This window comes from Pieris rapae, chromosome 9, assembly GCF_905147795.1.
Source record: "Pieris rapae chromosome 9, ilPieRapa1.1, whole genome shotgun sequence".
NCBI classification, from domain to species: domain Eukaryota; kingdom Metazoa; phylum Arthropoda; class Insecta; order Lepidoptera; family Pieridae; genus Pieris; species Pieris rapae.
The window spans coordinates 7,378,742-7,400,669 of record NC_059517.1 but is presented as its reverse complement, the minus strand read 5'-3'; the positions used below and the strand labels follow the sequence as shown (position 1 = coordinate 7,400,669).

The window sequence follows — 21,928 nt, the reverse complement described above, 5'->3', positions numbered from 1 at the left end:
GTCTACACAGGTCATCTAACGTGCTGTGTTTAGAGTGTAAGGCTTTCAATGTATAGAGTGTAACAATTAGAACGTCATTAACAAAATCATCCTACAAACATTGAAAATTCCAGTATGAATCATGTGAGAAATATATTAAATGATTTTGTTAATAACTTATTAGAAATTAACTTATTAGATTATTTACTTAGAAATATATTAATAACTTTGATGTATACAGGACAGATTAAAATTACACGGTCTTATTATGTCACGTACCAATAAACCATAGATTTCATTTGAAATTGCAAATTGCTTTTATTTATATGACTCATAAATAGCACTTAGGAATAAGTGTGTTAAGAAAAAAGTGTCATTCACCACAACCGCAGTTAGGTCACCTACTTGCAACGATGTTATATGTTTAACCTATGTACAGGTATATGATTCATGTGAACCATATATTAATGTTGCTAGTATTCCGAATTAAATAAACAATATATTGATCGATTTATTGAAACATAAAACCTAGGTTTGTAATAAAAATATATGACAGTCGTTAGAACACTAGATGCGGTGTCATAGAGCGAAAACTATACATTATTCAAATTTCGAACGAGGAAACATGATCGTGACTGAGTCATAGCAGTCCAATAGAGAGCCGTGTCGGCCATATTTGTTTTTCTCTAAGCTTTTAAAAATGCAATGCCCGCACTGTTGTAATAATAGTCTCGAAATTAAATTTTACGTATAATACAAAATATTAGTTAATTACAGAAAAAACAAAAATCTTATTCCTTCAAATATCGAATCTCGTTATAAATTTATTTTCTCTCTTTTGATTATATGAATAAATTTCTGGCGTTCGCCTGAAGGATCGATGAGAAGGAAGATACTTTTATTCCTTAAACGCTCAAACCCAATAGGTCTTAGTGCCGTAGGATGACAATTATAATTTTTCTTTACTTAAAAGATCCCCGCAGTGCGAGATCTTCACACAACTGACAGCTTTATCGATCACGATCTACGAATTAACAAGTATCGATATTTTATTATTATTATATCTACATGAATAACTTGCTTTGTTTTTAATAGAGCATTGTTCTTGGTATTATTGAAAATATATTTTATTAGTACGATTTATGTGTACTAATATTGTGATGAATGAAGAGGCTGGCTCGAGCTCACGCATTTTGCCTATGACAGAGATACCTGGAAATCAAGATATCAGGTGAGTCTCCTGGCCATTTGCCCCCTGTTCTATAAAAAAAAAAAAATATCCTTGGAGGCCTCAACCTGCAAAGGGATTCTTACAAACTAATTAAAAGATATTTATATGTATGCTTTTGTGTTTGTGTACCTTCCGAGTTCAGATATGTTATGCGTACGTACGTATATTAAAGACCTTTTTTTGGAAGTAGTACTTGTCACGTAATTATATGGTAAAAATAATTCTTTGATTTTCAAATGTCTCCTAAAATGGAAAAAATAAAAAAAAATTCTCACTTCACATAAGTATTTTTGGCTTATACTTTTCCTGCATTTGAGTTACTGTTTATTGTTTAAGATTTTATTTTGTTATTAAGAAAATTACATCATACACTTACATGAGAAAATATAGTAATATAATAATACATTATTAATTAATTGTACCTCATTAGGTCTAGGCCTCAGATTCAGTTTGTTCAGAACTGTTTCATGATCAGCCTTCAGTGCCTGACAGACGTCGTCGACTTTTTGGATCTAAGACATGTCGGTTTCCTCACGATGTTTTCGTTCACCGTCAGAGCAAATGTTAAATACGCACTTAGAAAGAAAGTCCATTTGTGCAGAGCCGGGGATCGAACCTAAGACCTCAGGTATGAGAGTCGCACGCTGAAGCCACTAGGCCAACACTGCTCTTAATGTAAATTAACCACTCTTAAAAGCTCTTATGTACAGGAAAATTTTCGACATCTGGACATTTAAATAGAAATCAAAAAACATTTTTTTATATTTACTATTGCAATATTTATCACAAGTATGACCCAGTCATGATAAGCAAAAAGTATATTAAGATTATAGTTCTAAAGTCTATGGTGAAGTCATAGCCACCTAGTTTTATATTACAATAATCTAATTAGTACCTTATTTTATGTGTGGTAGGATGTATTTTGGAATGATTGTCGTTGTAGCTTTTAAGCTCTAGTTACATTGTGTATGTGTGAGAGCGAATTTATACGTACGCGTTATGGGATTCATCTCAAGTGATGTCCAAAAGTCGAGCATTATTTTACAATTTAATACGATTTTGCTGTATATTTTGTTTCAAATTCTTTTTAACTTGCAAAATTTATGTGCTCATTTCTAGCAATTCTATTCAGTACGAATAAAATATGTAGCAATAAAATGTATTGAAAAATTAAGCTCAAAGTTCCTGTATTTTTTATTACTTAAACCAACTTATTAATTGTAAGTCTCTTACATATTTTAAATAAATATTTTTGTAATCAACGGATGCTGAGTTTTATTTGGACATGTGGTATAAAAACTTATAATCCAGCGATTACGCAATAATATATAGAAAAACTAAACGCTACTATTAGTATTTGATATCTTTTTAAATACAAGTAGAATAGTGTTAAATTCAGTTGCCTTGACAATATTAAGTAATCATGATTTATATACAGTACTTATATGAAATCTGTTCATAATTTTCCTATCTAAGTTTGTTAAAACAGATATACAGATAAACATATATTATATGTATTACGAAGTGTTTTTATTTAGTTTTCATCCGTTTTCACTAACCTTATCGATATCGTGCGTCCTTCACTACACTCACACACGCAAACCTCGTGTCCGACGGCAAAGCTAGAGATGTAAGCATTGCGACTTGCGTTGGAAAATAAACGCAGGCGTTCACCAGTCGAGTTTTCGGATCCGTCGAAGTGGTACTGTCGTCCCGACCGGTACGTCAATTTCGAAAGAAGTTATTTATAATACGCCCCATATTCAAGTCGCGTCCCATTTTTTACATAAGTGTTAGTGTTTTATTTTCTGTGCATTTTGTGTTCTGGATTAATTTTATTTTATTTGAATTTTGCGTATAGCATTTGGTAAGAAATTATTTTAGGCTCTGCAGTCGAGTCGGTTTTACGACGCTTTTAAGATACATATATAGTATATATTTATGAATTCTCAATTTTATCACTGTTTTCTTTTTATTTGGAGATCATTTGAGATAATTTGCGAAAGGAATTAAGTTTATTTAAATGTAGTTTAAATCTGTATGTATACATACCATATATAGGTACGCTTTTTAATATTAAATACAATTTAAATTTACGTTCAGTGATCAAATAGCCCTATATTTGTAGGGAAATAGTACAATATACACTATATTTTTACATTAAAAATACACTTTATATGGTAATTTATGAATAAATTTCAATAAAGTTGTAAGTTTTACATATTTACCGACAAAATTAAATAATACTGTACTATAGGTAGGTATATATTTTATACTGATCATCAAGAAAACCAACTAGCTTATCTAAGAAAAAGACAGCACTAGTTACGACTTTGTATGTCTAAAGAAAACCAAAAGAATTAAAGGCTACATAAATATTTAAGACTTACATAGAAGTCATTGAACTTTCAGTAAATTAGGTACTTTTAGAGCCATGATTTTTACTATTATTTTTGAAACTGATAAACCTTACGATTATATAATAAACATAGCGTATAATTGTAGCGTAGTCTAGTTTTATATTTCATTTTTTATTATTTTAAACTCAGGCATTCTCCAAATGTCGGCATTTCGCTCTTTCTCTCGCTATCTAAATTATACTTACACATAATATTATGTACCTACTGTACGATAAATAGGTTAAAGTAATTTCTATGTTTCTATTACACATGGTTATAGATACAAAGCTCTACCTATAAAGCTCAATCCCAACCTTGAAATGATCTTTCTACATTCATACATTCAATTTGAATATGTGGGACGAGATTATTCTAATAAAACGTGTATTGCTACCAATATTGATAGGTATTAGAGTAATTTATAGATACTATATGTCGTTGCCTCATATGAATTACATTTCGAATGAATTAGTGTTTTTCGGTTCAAAATTCAAATGTACGTCTCTTAGGTCACTTTTAAAAATATCGTAATAAACAAAATTGTTTCATTATTATGTGGTTTACATGCTGGATTAGTCTGCTATCGGGTCGAAATTTTGTGGTGTATGAGAATTCTTTTATTTTATAGGCAAACTAGTAGTCGTCCTTTCTAATACGAGTTAACTAAAGTATTTAATATCACACCTATCTGTTACAATCGGTCACTGCCTACTACTTTATTTTTTAGCATTACATTTTTTTTAAATAATCAAAACATAATAAAAACAAATTGAAAAATAAGTGTCGCAATACAGTGAGGAATTGCTGCGTAAAAGGTACACTGCCAGGGGGACGAACCTTTTAAAACTTGTTTTAAATTTATTTCTGTGAATATTTAAAACAACAGGGTATTTCTGTTTACGAGAAGGCAAGAATGTATTAGACTAGAGAATATATGTACTGCTTTGTCATTGAGCTTTTCAACTGTATCGGTTTGAGAATTATTTCCATCCTTATAACTGTGCTTCACATGTTTATTAGAAATAACACATATTCCTATAAATAATTGCTGCCATTGGCATCGCGCTCAGAATAATTCAAGTGCTTGAAACGTTATACACATTTCAATTATCTTATATCTTGTGTATTTATGTATTGTTGATATAATGCGTAGGCTTAGGTGCTCATAACTTAAATATATTTATAATTATATTCTTTGAGAATTACTCCATATCACCTTGACATCCGTCGTTCCACAACTGAGCATATTTTTAAGTTGTAGCCACGAACCACAACTATGTGGAACCAGTTGCCCCCTGTAGTATTTCAGAACCAATTCGGCTTATGGTCCTTCAAGATCGTTCTAATTCTTAAAAAGAAGGCAACGTCAAGTGCGTGTTTTTTGGCAATGTGCTTTGCCTCCTTCGCCTCCTGACAGTATTCCCCCTGCTATAAATAAAAAAAAATATCGAAATAAACACTGAAATCCCACACTATAGGTACATCTAGATACAACGAAATTTTCACTTTTTAATATATTTCTCAAACTATTCATCGTGGCGTCATATTACATAAGAAATGCAAATAAAATGCAAATCTAATGCGCTTGCAAATTGTTATTGTACAATTTGCATAACCTTGACATTCGTTACTATCTGTGTGTATTGGCGCGTAAATAATATATTTTTTATTTGTTTATTTCCTTAATATTACGAATATAACACGAATTTTTCGGCTCTAAAAGGTTTTATGTAGGCCACTGGAATAGATTCATTATTTATTTATTTTATGTATTTATTTATTTATTTTTACTACATTCATGCCTCACTCATATAAATATTAATATTTTGACTTTGATGTTAGAGTTAGGTGTCTAATAAAAAATTACACTGACCTGTCGAGAATATATTTTGGAGTTTTGCTACTGTCAAAAAATACGCGGGAATTTATCCCAATTAAGCAGACAACTGTGTGTATCTACTTCGTAGGGTTAGAATTTGTTGACAATTAACATACAGCCTGGGAATATGTCTACGTGCGTGAATAACAAATATATGTCAAAAATTCCGTATCTTATCGACTTTTGATAAAGGGATTATCTAAACAGGTAACTGTGTCTGATACTGACAATAATAATTCACCTTCGCTACTTTAACATATGATTATAGACGATCTCTAATAGTAAAATATTATCTATTCAAAATATATGCTTAAAGAACTGTTTTGTAGAATTTACCTTTTCTGTTAAACTACTAAATAGGACACAACATTTTCTTAAGAACATTTTTACCTTTCAAACAAGATTTTAATGTATCTAAATGGAATGAAAGTAAACGAACTAGATGAATTAATTGAGCATCCAATTCAAAATTAGAATGAACGGGATTAGGCGCGCTAGCCGACAACACTTGTCAAAAAAAACTAAGCAGCTGACAACCGTGGGAGATCAGCGGTTTCAGCTTTCTAACCTTGAAATCTAATACAAAAAGACATTTAGCAAACATGAGGGGCACAAAACAATTACTCTTCGAAAAAATAAAAGGTGTCAAAATCGAAGGGGCCGGGACCTTGAGTTTTGGAAAAGGGTTCGCGGTACGTGATCATAATTTGAATGATTGAATGATTTGAATGATAATGCGAATGGTATCTTTCCGATGAAAGAATTAGGAACGAATTTGAATATTATGACAATTTGTTTTTTATTCACGTTCTAAATGGGCAAAGGAAACGAATTCCGTCGCATCACAAAGTATTACTTTTTGCGTTTGGCGGCGCGGTGTCAATTGAATTTGGTTCCACTAAATGATATCGGCAATCGACGTTTTTACCTTTCTTGTTCTAGTTACTGTTTTTGTCAACTTCTATTTAGCGTTTTAAACGGACATTTTGTATTAAGTTATTGAAAAAAACATTTTTAACATTATTCGCTTTTGTCGGTATTATAGCGATAATGATAATATACACGAGTTTATAAAATTATGTAAACAATACTTTTGTAACAGATAAAAATATTTAATCAATATACTGACAACAAACAGATGCATGCGTGTTGTAATATTTATACGATATAATATCTATTTTATCCATTTTTTTATATAATCTGTGGTTTTTCGATCAAATATGCAAGAAACTTTAAAGAAGAAATCGTACATAAAGCATTTTGTTCAATTTCATTCAGTCAACGTTTCATAAAAGATGTGCAGGTGGTATTATTGTCCCTCTGACATACAACTCCAAAGAAAGCTAACCTCATTCACTTCCGAATCTAATTATCATAACCAGCTCATCTCGTTCATGAACGAATGTGGCAAAAAACTGAAGGATGTCAATGACAGCGCGCCAAAAACGAAAAGCCACAGACAATGAATTTGTTGACATGTTTTATTAATGGTCGGAGTTTTTTACCAAGCATAATCGATGATAATGTATTCCAATAATAGGCAATTTAATTTTATTGAACTTTAAAATTCAAAATAAGTACAGTTTGTGAATTATTAAGTCTCCTACGTGACGGAAGTAATTCGCGAACTCTGAAAGTAAAATGTTGCTCACTTTAAGCATGACGCAATATATAGGTAGTTGAGTCATCGGGTACTTCCTGAAAAAAGTGTTAATATTTAGAATCGATAACCCATCTAAGTGAATACTCTCTTAATTAGGTTCGTAGAGACAAAAGTAAAATAATGTGAAGCCTATGTAGCTTTGCCTATGCGTTGATATTTTTCAAAATGACAATTTCTGTACAACACTTACACTTTTATTCGTTAGAAATTTTCAACAACTGTTTTTAGTACACGGTTAAGGCTGTGTCTAGCTAGATAAAAAAGAAAAATAACTAAAAAAATATAATTTTTCTTATTAGGCTTAAATCTTCGGGATAGAAAAAAAACGTAACTATTAATCTACTAGACGTAGATTAATATTTACGTAGTTAAAGTTCAGAGCGTTAAAAGGAACACAAAAAAATCATATTAGTATTTAGTGGCCTTCAATTAATATTAATACAACACTTACCTGTTCCCTTATGTTTTAAAAAAGTAAAAATGATAATTGCGCTTGAATTTATGTACCATAAGGTCACTTGAAACAATTAAATGCAATAAAACTCTTTGTGTTAAACCTTTTTTCATAGTAATTGATACGGCCTACTTTGAGTCTGCGTTTTCTTTTTATGGAAAGGAAAAGTGATTTAGTATTTTCAGCTTACTTGGTTTATTTATTTTGCTGCTTTTGAAAGCGTATCGAATCCATGAAATTAGCTTAAAAATGTTGTGACGTTCTCTTTTCAAATTATGACGGATTATTTACCATCTGAGAAAAGAAAACAAAATAACATACATAAAACTTGAAATTTAACAAAAACTGGCCACATCTTACACATTTGATAATCTGTTTCAATACATACACAATTTTAATTAAATATAATTGAAATATACAGCGGAATATTACAATTAATGTGTATTTAAAATTTCACGTTCTTCACTGTTGGCATGATGGGTTGTCCCTATCGCGTTACAATCCTGTGATTTTCTTTAAATGACTTATGTCAAGGGAACCTTATCAGATAGTTAACATTGACGCAATCGATATCTCGCTGATAATTTTGCAACGATACAACGTGTAGCGACTTATTTACACTGCCGAGTATTCACAACGATTTTCCTTTATAGAAATATCTTTCTATGAACAATTCATTATATCTAATGAATTGTATTCCATAAAAACGCAAAAAATGTAAGTACTAAAATTACCTTACCCACAGGTGAAAGATATTTCACAATTTTCAATTGTTTGCTATCTTTCCTCGGTCATCGGAATTTCGGCTATTTATTATTTATATTAATCTATTTGGCAGAAGAAATGGATAGTAGGTACATATATATATATAACTCTCACTAATAAGAAAAAAAAATCAAATCAGTGGCGCTACAACCTCTTTAGGTCTTGGCCTCAGATTTCTGAATCTGTTTCGTGATCTCTATAGGCAGGCAAATCTAATAGGCAGGATCAGCCTCCTTTGCCTGACACACGCCGTCGATTTTGGGTCTAACCTACGACCTCAGGTATAAGAGTCGCACGCTGAAGCCACTAGGCTAACACTGTTCACTAATTAGAACCTGTGGTAATAACGCTTTTGTACAGGACTTGGAAAGCCACACTTGAAGTTGCATAACTCTACTTGCAAATACTTGTTCCTCTTGAGTGTTCATATTGTGTCGCCCTCTTGGTTTATAAGTATCCAATGTGCTATGTCATCGCGACATTGGTAAATATTGTGTCTCACTGTAAGTACAAGCATAATGTTTTAAAACAAATATTTTTTCGATATAAGTGAATGCATTAAGATTTTCTAACTCGTGGAAGTAAAATACACCTGTGTTAGGGTTTCCTGCTCTACAGTATCAGATCTTACGATATAATTGTAATCCCAGTATAAGTCCTTATTAATGAGAACAATAATGTATATTCGTTTGAACTTGTTATAACATAGTATTGTCTTTTATTTACATAACTTTTACACATTTAAAGAAAAACACTTTTTTAACGGATTATAGATATGTATTTATATTTAAACTTATAATTATTTGTACATAATTTTAAATTTAAACCGACGTTTCGCGTGCTTTACAGCGTGCGTGGTCACGGTGACTGAAGACAAAGGTGTTAAATGTCAAAAAGTATTACAGCTGCAGAAAAATGTTGTGTTATCTGTATTTATTTCCCCGGAGTTGGTATCGACTAAAAGATGTAGGGTTTTTGCAGAAATTGCTCACGGTGTCCTCCATTTTCGCGGGTTGTTTATTTTGAGATTTTAATTTGGATATTATTGGATCCCAGGTGTTTGATAATTTTAGGCCGTCCTCTCTATTGAAATTGGCGTGTTTTTTGATTTCAATGGCTTCGCGTACCAATCTTGGGAAGAATCTTTTTTCTTTCGCAAGTACTTTCGGTTGGTCAAAGCGTATGTAATAATATCCAAATTAAAATCTCAAAATAAACAACCCGCGAAAATGGAGGACACCGTGAGCAATTTCTGCAAAAACCCTACATCTTTTAGTCGATACCAACTCCGGGGAAATAAATACAGATAACACAACATTTTTCTGCAGCTGTAATACTTTTTGACATTTAACACCTTTGTCTTCAGTCACCGTGACCACGCACGCTGTAAAGCACGCGAAACGTCGGTTTAAATTTAAAATTATGTACAAATAATTATAAGTTTAAATATAAATACATATCTATAATCCGTTAAAAAAGTGTTTTTGTTATAACATGTTTTAAGTTATGTGCTTTTACTAGCACTTTTTACTAATACTATTTGTTAAAACAATAGAGTTAATTTACTGCGTCTTTTATTTATTTATGTTCTAAATTTAAAAATAAATGACTATTGTTTTTAAAGTAATTATAAAGTAATTTTTTGCGTATTGTTAAGCAAAAAATAAATAATAAAGTTACCAGCAAAACAGATTAGGCCAAAAATAGGCACTAAACACGGCTTTTTTTAAATTAACCAGCCCACTACCAAATATACATATAGAGATAGGCACATAACATATTCATTATTTCAATTTTATGTTAATCAATTAAAGGTTAATTATTTTGTACATATAACTTGCTTAACAGAGCTTGAGAAATTTTAAATAAATAAAACTACGTGCAAGCCGTTCGCATTTCTAATATTAGAACCTTTTAGTATTTACTGATCATAATTAAATCACTGCTAGTCAACAAGCAATTAAAGATAACGACTAATTTATCATATCAAAGAGTTAGTATCGTGAAAGTCGCCCCAGTGACCTCTGAGCAATATTTCATAACATACTTTATTAATTAATATTACTGCGAGAAGGACGTCTTTATTTAAAGATAGCAATAAATAATAAACCTCTGTCTATTACCGGAAAATCCCGTGTAGAAGTTGTCGCTTATAAGTAAGTAATATGAATTACGTCATGTTAATTATTAGGTAGATAAACTAAAAATATTCTTTCTACCGGCTGTTTGCGCGCTCCGTAGAATAAATATATAAATGACGTCAATTCTTGTTTAACATATCAAATTCGCTTGATATACGAATACATATAGCAAAGCACTACAGTAAAAAGAAATTGAACTATGTTAGTCGGACAGAATCTAAGTACTGTGAATATCTTACACAAATATGTTTGTAGTAGGTACAATGACCAAGGTTATATTGTGTCGCTAGGGGCCGCATCAAATTTAAAGTTTAGTACAATCGGAGTTTACGTAATACGATATCTAATGTTCTTTATACAGAAAGGTTACCATTTCTGTGAAGTTCACTCATTAAATTTTAATAATAATAATTCAATTTCACCCATATCTGGGTCTCAGATTCTGTTCCTTTAATCATGACAATGTCCATATTTAATGAACTGAAATGAACATTTCAGACTTCGGTCTGTTGTGGTTCGATGTTACCTTCACGATATTTGCAATATCTGAGATTGCTCATACAGAATAAGTTTTGCGTAGAAAGGATTTTGTGCACTTTCTCCAAAATAAGAGAGAGAGGCCGGCCTGAAGGCATTAGTGGCTGAGGTCGAGAAGTTGCAGCCGAAATAACAATGTGTGTGTGTGTGTTTCAGGGTATGACGTCATCGTAGTGATTCATAGGATTATAGGTGTCAATATAGTATGTTTGAACGATCTCAGGCTTGAGATAAAGGCGAATTATGCTCTAATCAGATTTAAATACAAGTTAAAGTAAGTAAATTTAAACAATATATTATGATATTTGTAAATTAAGCACCTAATAGCTAAAAAGGTTCGTTAGTGTAACAAAGATGGTCACAATACAAAAACAAATACATACTTAAATAAACAATTTCACATTCACTTTCTATTAGACTGAAGTATCGACAGAAAGGTTTATTAACCTATGTGTTAAACAAAACTATAGTACCGTTTCATGAAAGCTCTTGCTCTTCAGACCCTTATTTTGTACAATACCATCTAATTTCGTCTTCCCTATAATCTTAACAAAGGGGCCAGATGCGTTTGAATTAAATCATGATTTATGTTCATAACAGTGACATTACTTTTTACAACCTTTCCCTACGGCGTTGCGTGAATCATAAATATTTAGAATACAGTTTAATTTAATAAATTTTAATGTGATGAACTGTGAACATTAACTCAATTTGAGTTTATTTTATTTCTAATAATTAGCGCCTAAACGTGTCGAATCGATATAGTACCAACTAAAGTTTATACTACAGACAGGCGCTTGTATGCGTATGCTGTAGTAATCTTCAGTCTGCTTGACCAAGAAGTGGTATTTCTGGAGCTAACGTTATTCGCCACATCGGGGCACAATTTGCTGACTAGTTACGTGTGGGCATGATATGGAGTGATAAAAATAAAATCTTCGATATTTACTTTTCTAGGAGAGCAATACTTTTTATTATAGTTAAATTTTATAGTTGAAATTATATACATATATATATATCGATTAATAATTGTTTGAATTTTTACAGATATGTAATCTATACAAAAATGTAGATTATTTATCTTGTTTGACAAATATTTATCTGCTACGAGCATAGATTTTATGTAATAAATCGCGTTGTGTAATAAATAAGTTTCTCTTGTTTGCCAATGGCATTGGAAAGCCAAGCCCATGTCTAATTAGTGACCCTTAACGATATAATATGACATTGAATACAGAATCTAACACGATGTGTGTGTAATAGTTTGCTTAGTTTAGACCAAAACATCTTAAAAACTTCTCCTAAAATTAAAGAAAATGTAAAATTGCTGGCCTCTAAGTAGCGATGTTATAATTCATACTCTAAGGGGAAACACTTGAAGTAGAATGCTACAAAATGGCATTTTGTAGCATTAGCAGTAACATCGCAATGTGGTTTTATTAGATTTTCATTATTTTACCATACATCTGACATTCGACGCGATTTTTATGATGCACTTATAACCTATGTGTAAGATAATTTCGATTGATAGGGTTGTATCACATGACCCTTAGCTAACGAAATAGCGGGTTTCTTGAAAGATATATGTATGTAGAATATACGAAATCACAATAATGAAGTCGAGATAGCTGTCATAGAAGTACAGAACAGAGATCTTTTTTCTCATCTCATTTTATCTGTCTGTAAGCATTTTTAATAACAGTAATATTACTCGTAAAAAGAAATATAAGGGACGGAGTCCTAAGATTATCAGCATCCATAACGCAAATTATTCTCAAGAACCTAATTATCAGTAAAGTAACCGTTATTGAAACCGTTATTATTAACGATCGGAACGGTCTCGAAATATTTTAGTTTTGCTCGATTTTCTTGATTATTTACACGTTACAGAGTAAAGGACTGTTAATGCACAGAGCATAAACGTTTTTAGGTTATTTACATATGAAAACTTTTCACACTTTGAACTAGCTTCAGCCCGCAGTTTTCCTAGCATTTTCGTGTATGGCAAGCTTTTTGCGATATCATTAAAAATAATTAAAACTTATAATTTAAAAAAAGACTTTTTTACAAGTTCTTCTCTTCCGTTCTACGCCGTTGATTTGAGAACTGGCAGCAAATGTAAAATTAGATTCATTTAATGTATATTTCTTTTTTTTTGACGTTCATAAGTGTACATTATGTTACCTATATGAATAAATGATTTTTGATTTGACTTTGAATTCTTAGATTTCAAATATACATTATGATTTTTGTTAATTATACTTAACAGACCATATTACCTGGTTTAGCAGTTTATGTTCGTGACGTAATATATAATATGTTCGGTAGTTGTTGACATGAAATATATAAGGATTTACTAAAACGATTTGACATTAGAAATCCTGCTAAGAAATCCAACTTCAAAACACAAATGGAAAACAATGATTGTATCCAATTCTAGGACGTAACTGTTTGTCGGCGAATCAATAAAGACCTTTTAAAACTTTATCATAATTTCGGCTCATACATTTCAGATAAATAACACGTGCTTATTATTACAATTTTATGACCTCACAAGCTTCAACGATATATTATACCTTGTTAAAATTAATTGTTGAGATGCGTTTTAATATACCTGTTAAGTTAAGCGGAAGATGATCAATCATTTAACTTTAAATTACATTTCTTAACACCTAATTGCTAAAGCGTGTTAAGGTTTTGTTTCGTATTGATTTATTTTGGTAATGTCTTTTATTAATATAACTTTAAGACATTTAAAGAAAACAGTTTTTTAACGCATACAAACAATTCGCGAATCAACTCCGGGGAAATAAATACAGATAATAAAACTTTTTCTACAGCTGTGATACTTTTTGACATTCATCATCGTTTTGTCTTCAGTCACCGTGACCACGCACGCTGTAAAGCCCGCAAAACGGCGGGAAAAGAGTGTTTTTTTAATTTATTTTGACCGCCTTTAATGTATCGAGATCATTCATTTCTTTTTGAGTCTTATCCATGTTCTCACTCTCTCAGTGTTATATGTCCATATAGAAAGTCATAGCCAGAGATCGGATCTACGAATGGGATGAGAGTTGCATGAAGAAGCAACAACGCTTGCACAATATAATTTATATATTGTAAAGTCTCCCTGCCGTAACTGTCAACGCAAGTTTTAATGAATTGACAGAGTAGTTTAGGAATGTTCTAGTGTGTTATGTTATGGATTTAATTAAATTTAAATAAAACATATTTGTAATATTGAAACGGATGCTAAAACAATATTACTAAGAGCGGTGGCGGTGGTTGGAAGAAGCGCAAGAAGTAATACATTATACAATACAGAATTTTCAATAGTTCCATTAAATAATTTAAGCCTTTTGTTAATCTCTTATCTGGTATGATATCTTTTCTATGACTTACTTTACTTTAATACTTAACCTTTTTAATATTTAAATTAAAATTGTCGTTTAAATAATAATTTTGTATTACGAAGAACCCATGCTTACATTCTTATATAAACTCTCTACGCCTTAACAGTTAAGTTTATTTAAACATCAAAGACAAGCAGAGGAAGGACTGTATCAATAAATTCGTCTATTTTTACACTGACAACCCTAAGCACTTCCTGATTGGATGTATTTTTAATCTATGCTTGAGATGACCAGATTGTCGATGGTATGCTGGGAGAAGCTATTAATCTTCTTGACCGGTGATTAAATTCATAACAAACTTAAAGTAATTTTGTAATATAAACCTGAATATTTATGAAGATGTGTAGATGTTACAAAATAAGTTTAACACTATTTACAATTAAATATTTTTGTCGATATTCGTAATTAAATTGGCAAGTAGCCAAGCCAGATTTTGCGTAGTGGGAGAGAAAAAACACATACATAAAAAAAGTTTTTTTTGTAGGAAAATAGCAAAAACCATTACGCTTCTAATAATACTGGCCAATCTTTTTGCTGCTGACTAGCGTGAGACTACGAGCGTGGTGATGCTACGACCTCAAAATATGATCTTAGTCTACGTCTCAGATTGGATCTCTTCCTCTGATCATTTTATTATATTATCAAGTAAGCCGTGTGAGACATTAAATTCGTAAACCATCAAGCAAGTGTTAATTGGGCTACAGAAATAATAATTAATCAATTGTTTCTGGTATTTACACGCACGCTCTACGCACACTTTATATTTCAATTTTTTTTTCCTATAACATAAGCTTTTTAACATAGATTTAAGACGTGTACGACATATTTATCTAGCGCTCCTATTTTAGACCAATAAAATAGATATGCCGGGGTCAACAACGCTACCGTGGCAGTACAAGATAAGGCACGCGGTGCAGCGTTGCAAAATATCTTCTATTAGTTTATTTTGAAGTCTGATAAGATGTAACGCTTCCGGCTTTGTACAGACATTTGTAATATTGCGTCTGAGATTTATTTTGAGTTAAGTAGTAGTTATTTTGAATTTTGAGGTGTATTTTTTCCATAGAAGGTTTTTGTTGCCAAAAAGACTAAACATATGCTAAACTTTTCCATGTAAAGTATTATTGCAGCTTTTTTCTTCTTTTCTAACTTTGTTGTTTATATTTATAAGTAAGCTAAAGTTAACTAAAGTTTTAAAAATAAGGATAAGGTTAAGAATCGAGATTTACACTAAGTGTAAGGTCCCGTATTTGACATATGGAATACGGATTAATACGGACCGGAACTGCGGATTTGACAAGTGAAAGTCGATATTGAAAACACTAAGTAGGTGTTTTCAATATGACTTTAAAAATGAACGTAAAATGCACAGAATGTTTAATATTTTAATTACAGTTATGTCCAAAATGGGTGCGTCTTACTTGAAACTCCATATTCGAATGTTCAAATCATAGACAAATCTTGTAATATAATTCCTATCTTTTTCAGATTCCTAAGTGCCTGAAGTTAAGGAATGTGCCTTTAGTGACCAGTGTTGCTAGTGTTAAAGTTTATTTTTAATCTGTAAAGTGTTCAGTAGAAGTCATGGAGCTAAGAAGATTATCTATATGCATAGCATTCTTCGTGTTTGCTTGCGTGTCACAATGCTCAGGTAAGTTTTTCGTGTTATATTACTTATTCACCTGATACGTTGTCTTAACAGGTAAATTTTCCATAAAGTAGGATAAGATAGGGCTTCATAGAGAAAATCTAGTCTTATCTAATTACCTATATTTTTCTTTATTATCTACCGATAATTTTTAACCAGAAAGGTAAACCACAGAACATTTTTATCGTCATCACTGCTTCGTTTTTGTCTATGTTTAAGTTTTATAATCTGGGTTAATCTACTAATGAATTGTTACATTTATCATAGCTATTATTCCTTCCTTCCCTCACTATTCCTTGAAGTAAAAACATTTACCATGGTCACTATTAGCTATGTTTTTTGACATAACCTTTAGACACAGTGCAATAAACTTTTCCCAAATTAATAAATATGCTGAGTATTTGTCGTTTCATACAATGTATTATTTAATTATATAAGGACTGGAATAATATAAATGAACAACTAGATAAGGTGTTTAATCAGTACAAAAAACTAAATTAATTATAAAAATCCCAACAAATATGCTATATTATTTGTTATAGTAGTTTAGTCATAAAAAGTTAAATATTTTTATTTCGTAATAATACAGCTAACATTAATTACATATAACAATAAACCATTGTAATATATATACATAATATATACAAAAATGTTCAAATATTTAAAGAAAAACACTTTTTTAACGGATTATAGATATGTATTATTATATTTAAACTTATAATTATTTTTACATAATTTTAAATTTAAACCGACGTTTCGCGTGCTTTACAGCGTGCGTGGTCACGGTGACTGAAGACAAAGGTGTTAAATGTCAAAAAGTATTACAGCTGCAGAAAATGTTGTGTTATCTGTATTTATTTCCCCGGAGTTGGTATCGACTAAAAGATGTAGGGTTTTTGCAGAAATTGCTCACGGTGTCCTCCATTTTCGCGGGTTGTTTATTTTGAGATTTTAATTTGGATATTATTGGATCCCAGGTGTTTGATAATTTTAGGCCGTCCTCTCTATTGAAATTGGCGTGTTTTTTGATTTCAATGGCTTCGCGTACCAATCTTGGGAAGAATCTTTTTTCTTTCGCAAGTACTTTCGGTTGGTCAAAGCGTATTTTATAGCGTTGTAATACTTTTTGACATTTAACACCTTTGTCTTCAGTCACCGTGACCACGCACGCTGTAAAGCACGCGAAACGTCGGTTTAAATTTAAAATTATGTAAAAATAATTATAAGTTTAAATATAATAATACATATCTATAATCCGTTAAAAAAGTGTTTTTCTTCAAATGTGTAAAAGTTATGTAAATAAAAGACAATACTATGTTCAAATATTTACGAAAGATAAAAATATTAAACACAAAACTAAGTAATACCTAATTCAGCTGTGTTGTGTGGTGTGAGGGTAGTCTAAAATATGTTGTTACCACTACATTTACAAATTTCGTCTCAATTACTATATGATTTCATTGTTATTTTAAAATCATTACACAGAAAAGAACGGGCGCAACAATCCGTAAATATATAATTCTGACTAATACTAACAATTTTAGAATCTGGGCTAGACTTGCAGTCTCGATTATTTAAAAAAATAGGTCGACCTAAAAATATCAACCAGGCATCGTAATTCTTAATATATTATATATGTAGCATACCAATTCTTAAAGGGCCGGCAATGCCTACCTTTCTGGTAATGTAGGCGACTACATCACTTATCAAACGCGCTGATTATGCTGTTAATTAACGCGAACAATAACAAAATTTTTTTCATTCTTCTTTTTAATTGAGTAATAATAATAATATTCAAATCTGCGTTTACAGCACAAGACTTTATGCGCAGAATTTGCATCTCAAGTTCTCATATGTTACTTCTAAACGAATATATCAACCAATAGCGTGTATTTTTTCTCGATCTCCCTAACTCTCCCTCTCAATCTTTCTCACTATAGCTCTCTCCCAGCTTTCGCTCCATGGCACTGTGCGTGATGTGACGTACGCACTTTCTTACTCTCCATCTTTGTCACTCGCTCGCTCCTTACTCTCGCTCTATGGCTATTTGCTTCATGCTACGTTCGCCCTTTCTCACTCTCTATCAGTGGGTCTCAATCCCTCTCTCCCTTTTCTTCTGCAAAAACGCTGCACATCATCGTGACGCTAATATTATTATTATTGCTCTTCAAAAAATTACCCTCAAGCCTAAAGAAGTTTCACTTCAATAAATAATCAAACAAATATCTCATACTTATGAAACTATCAAATTTAATGCCAAATGATTGACTGTTTGAGGGTATCATAGAACACCTTTGTTAGATTACGATGGAACATAATATAATAAATTTATTAAAACCATAACATAATTAGGACGAAGTACTTAGAGCCTGCATAGAGAATTATTTTTCTCATAAAATGTCAAAATTTATAAAAGTTTTATAATGTGATATGAGCGCACTCAAGATAGTTTGACTAAAACTTATCTCAAATTTATGTTAGAAATCACAGAGAAACTTGTAAGACCTTGGTTAAACAATCGTGAAGAACAAATTACATGGATTTTATCTGAATCGGGTCATTCACTTGATCAGATTGCTGTTTGTGTGATGTAATCTTTGTTTTAGTAGATACAAATTCAATTTGTAAAAAAGACTAAGAATATAATTATTTACAGAGATTTCTGTGTGTATAGCGGCTTCAGTTTATGACCCCTGTATGGGGCAGAGGACTTCTACTGTGAGCCTCCATCACGTTGGGTTTACAGTTTTCCTCAACCCAAGTCTTTCTGGCCCTCTTTGTTTGTTACGCTTCCACTTTGCTTGGGGATTCTATCTTCAGAGTGACATATCTAAAACAGTTGCTTATAGCATAAAACGTTGTATTATAATGATTAGACATATAAAAATTGCTACATATCATCAAATACATTATTATATTTTATATACATAAAAGCTAAACGTGTTATTAGCGACATCAAATCGAGAGTTTAATAGAGCAATTATTCCATTTTAATAGACCCAATTAAACGGCCTTAATAAGAACTAACTCATCAATGAACGGAATGTAATTAGCCATCTCATTGACAGCCACATCAAAATCGGGCGACGTCAGTGACAACTGACAGCTGTCAACGCACTCTTTTATTTTTGAAAGTGTCATAGCAAGGTCCTTACATATTTAGTTAGCAACTGTATTAGTTATTATGATTAACGGAACAAAATGTGTAACGCTATCGTAAATACGAATATTAAACTATAAATTTAAAATTCAAATTAGATAATTTGGCCTAATCCAAACACATGCTACAGTTCATAAACCTTCGTATCGTGTCAATTCGAAATAAGTAAAAATTATTATTGTTTTGCAAAAATCCAGACATATAAATCAACTCGGCACACCTCAATGGCGGTTCAAAGACTAATTAATTAGATATCCATTAATTTTGTTTAACAAGGTAGGGAATGCGATAAGAGAAATAGGCCATGCTTCTCACCTAGCTTACGAAACACGAAAGTATATAAAGAGCAGTCATGTAAATATAAACAAAATGTATTTGATTACAAGTTTAAGGCAGTTTTTGTAATCAACTTACGTAAGGGGGCTCAGTCATTATGCCTAAACACTAGTATATGTAGAAAGTATGTCGACAAATTAATGAGTTGATTGAATGAAAAACTAGTCTTGGTAACTTTTACGATTTGTTTTTATACGATTGCAGTGTAAATATTTAATCCGTTTTGTTTAAAGTGTAATAAACTACGCTTTAACGTAATCGGAGTAGTGATTGCAATCCGGCGTCATTTTCAGTCCGGCCGGATCCGACCGGATTGATTAAATCAAGATGATTTTCGCTTTTTAGTACAAAATAAGTGAGTTAATCAAGTGTCACTGCACTTATATGTAGGTAATTAATAAAAATTAAATCACAAATTTATAAAATCGACTTTATTTCTTAACCAATGTTAAGACAAATAGACAACAAGAAAACAATTAAAATTTAGTAGTGTAGGTAACTAGTAATAATTTTACGACGTAACGAGTAGCTTAGTCTTTCTAGATTTCACTTTCACAGATAGATCAATTTATAAGTAACAATATTAATTATCAAGTAACTATAATATCTAATAGATACAATTAACCTTACGTAATTAACTGAAATGAGATCAAAATCATTATTAAAGTATTTGAGAATGCTAAGTAACAAACAAGTCTTATAGGTATTTATGATTATGACAGATACCATCATGATTTGATGAATCTGTCGAACGAATGAATGGCAAAAATTATCACAATAATGAGTTTAGAACTCTTTAGTTTAATCAACTTACGATAAATAATTATTAGCTATATTATTTTCCCAAAAACTGCTAGCACCGGATCCGGTCTTCGGATCCGGTATATTGGTAACGGATCCGGTAACCATTAAATGATGCCGGATCCGCCGGATTACCGGATCCGTTTTTCCGGATTGCAATCCCTAAATCGGAGTAAATCTTTTTCTCATTTCCAATGTTTAAATTTTTTTATATTTGAATTAAAATGGCTGTGCTATATGTAAAAAATATATGGCTAAAGCTTTCCTTACAAGATGTGTAAGGTGACTAATAAATATATCTGTTCTTTCCGGAGTGCAGTGGCTGGAGCGTGCTCCACTCCTGTGGATGTGAGAATCACCAAATTCTTTCTCTGAAATAAAATTATCACGAGGTTTCTCCACCTGACGCCAAGACCTTGATGTAGTGCTCGCTGGTTTGTTTTGTTTCTCCGGAACTATTTCCGGAACTACCTTCAAAAGGTGCTCTATACTGTAATCAATTTCTGGCTCTGATTTGAATTCCATCTGCACGACGATCGATATTGTTAAATGCTTTACAAATACAGCGTAAATTAACCAAAAGGTAGTCAAATTCTATTAGAGTTAACTGTTAGAATTTAACTAGTGTTTCGTAAGCAAATAAGTTGCTACATGCCGGAATGTCATAGAACTGGTTATGTTAAGCTATTTATCATTGTTTTATTCAATTTAATACAAGTAGCTTACTATAATCGTCTTATCGTAACTACATCGCTGTATTAGCGGCTCTTAACTTTCCGTATACGTTTTTATCGTAGAATTCTTAATAAATCGTCGGGAATTTAATACTCTAAGTCCATTGATGCACAGATGAGGATCAATCCTACGACCTCAGGGATGAGGGTCACACGCTGAAGCCATTAGGCCAACACTGCTCTAAGTAAATAGTACACATAATATTATTTTATTAACCGATTAAATAATAAATATTAATTGCTAGAAATATGGTTGTGAAAAAATTTATCTAACGCTGGTCCCCACACTAGGGAGCCCCTGTATTGTGGGTATGATGGTATGATCTTCCATGGTGAACTGTAAGAAAATCTAATTTTATAAAGAAAACTATCAATAGGAAAATTAACGATTACACACTGTAATTCCTCGCTAAGTTAGCATTAACTTTATATATGATTAATACACTTATAAATGTGTCCATATTTTCAACTCGCATTTACTACGAAACGAGAGATCTATTCTTACTTTTTAATAGTACCAAGAGGTAGATTCTAACGCCTGCGCTATTTGAAAAATGGAACTTGTGAATGAAGAACGAGATAGTTATGAAACAAAGATTACAATGTTGTGATACTCTTACGTAAATGATAAGGCGTGACTGATAACAAATGGGTAACTGCATTGCGCAAACAAGATGCGTAAAAAGTGAACTATAAAGCATTCAAGCCGTAATTTACTTTTGAAATTGGGTCGTATAATTATTCAGAATTTTCTTTTAAATACTCGCTCAATAGATTAATGTTTTGAT

General features: G+C 31.5%; 1 protein-coding gene across 2 annotated transcripts in view; it reads left to right on the top strand.

Annotated features, from left to right (window-relative positions):
- The first annotated feature begins 2,843 nt into the window (after positions 1 to 2,843).
- The window catches only part of LOC111003716 (protein amalgam), a 94,878-nt gene continuing 75,793 nt past the window's right edge, over positions 2,844 to 21,928 (top strand). For both annotated transcript variants that reach the window (XM_045629501.1, XM_045629500.1), the window contains exons 1-2: positions 2,844 to 2,930; positions 15,950 to 16,112. In XM_045629501.1, the coding sequence (XP_045485457.1) occupies positions 16,046 to 16,112 (67 nt within the window). In that variant the 5' untranslated portion in view covers positions 2,844 to 2,930; positions 15,950 to 16,045. The remainder of the gene's footprint in view (positions 2,931 to 15,949; positions 16,113 to 21,928) is intronic.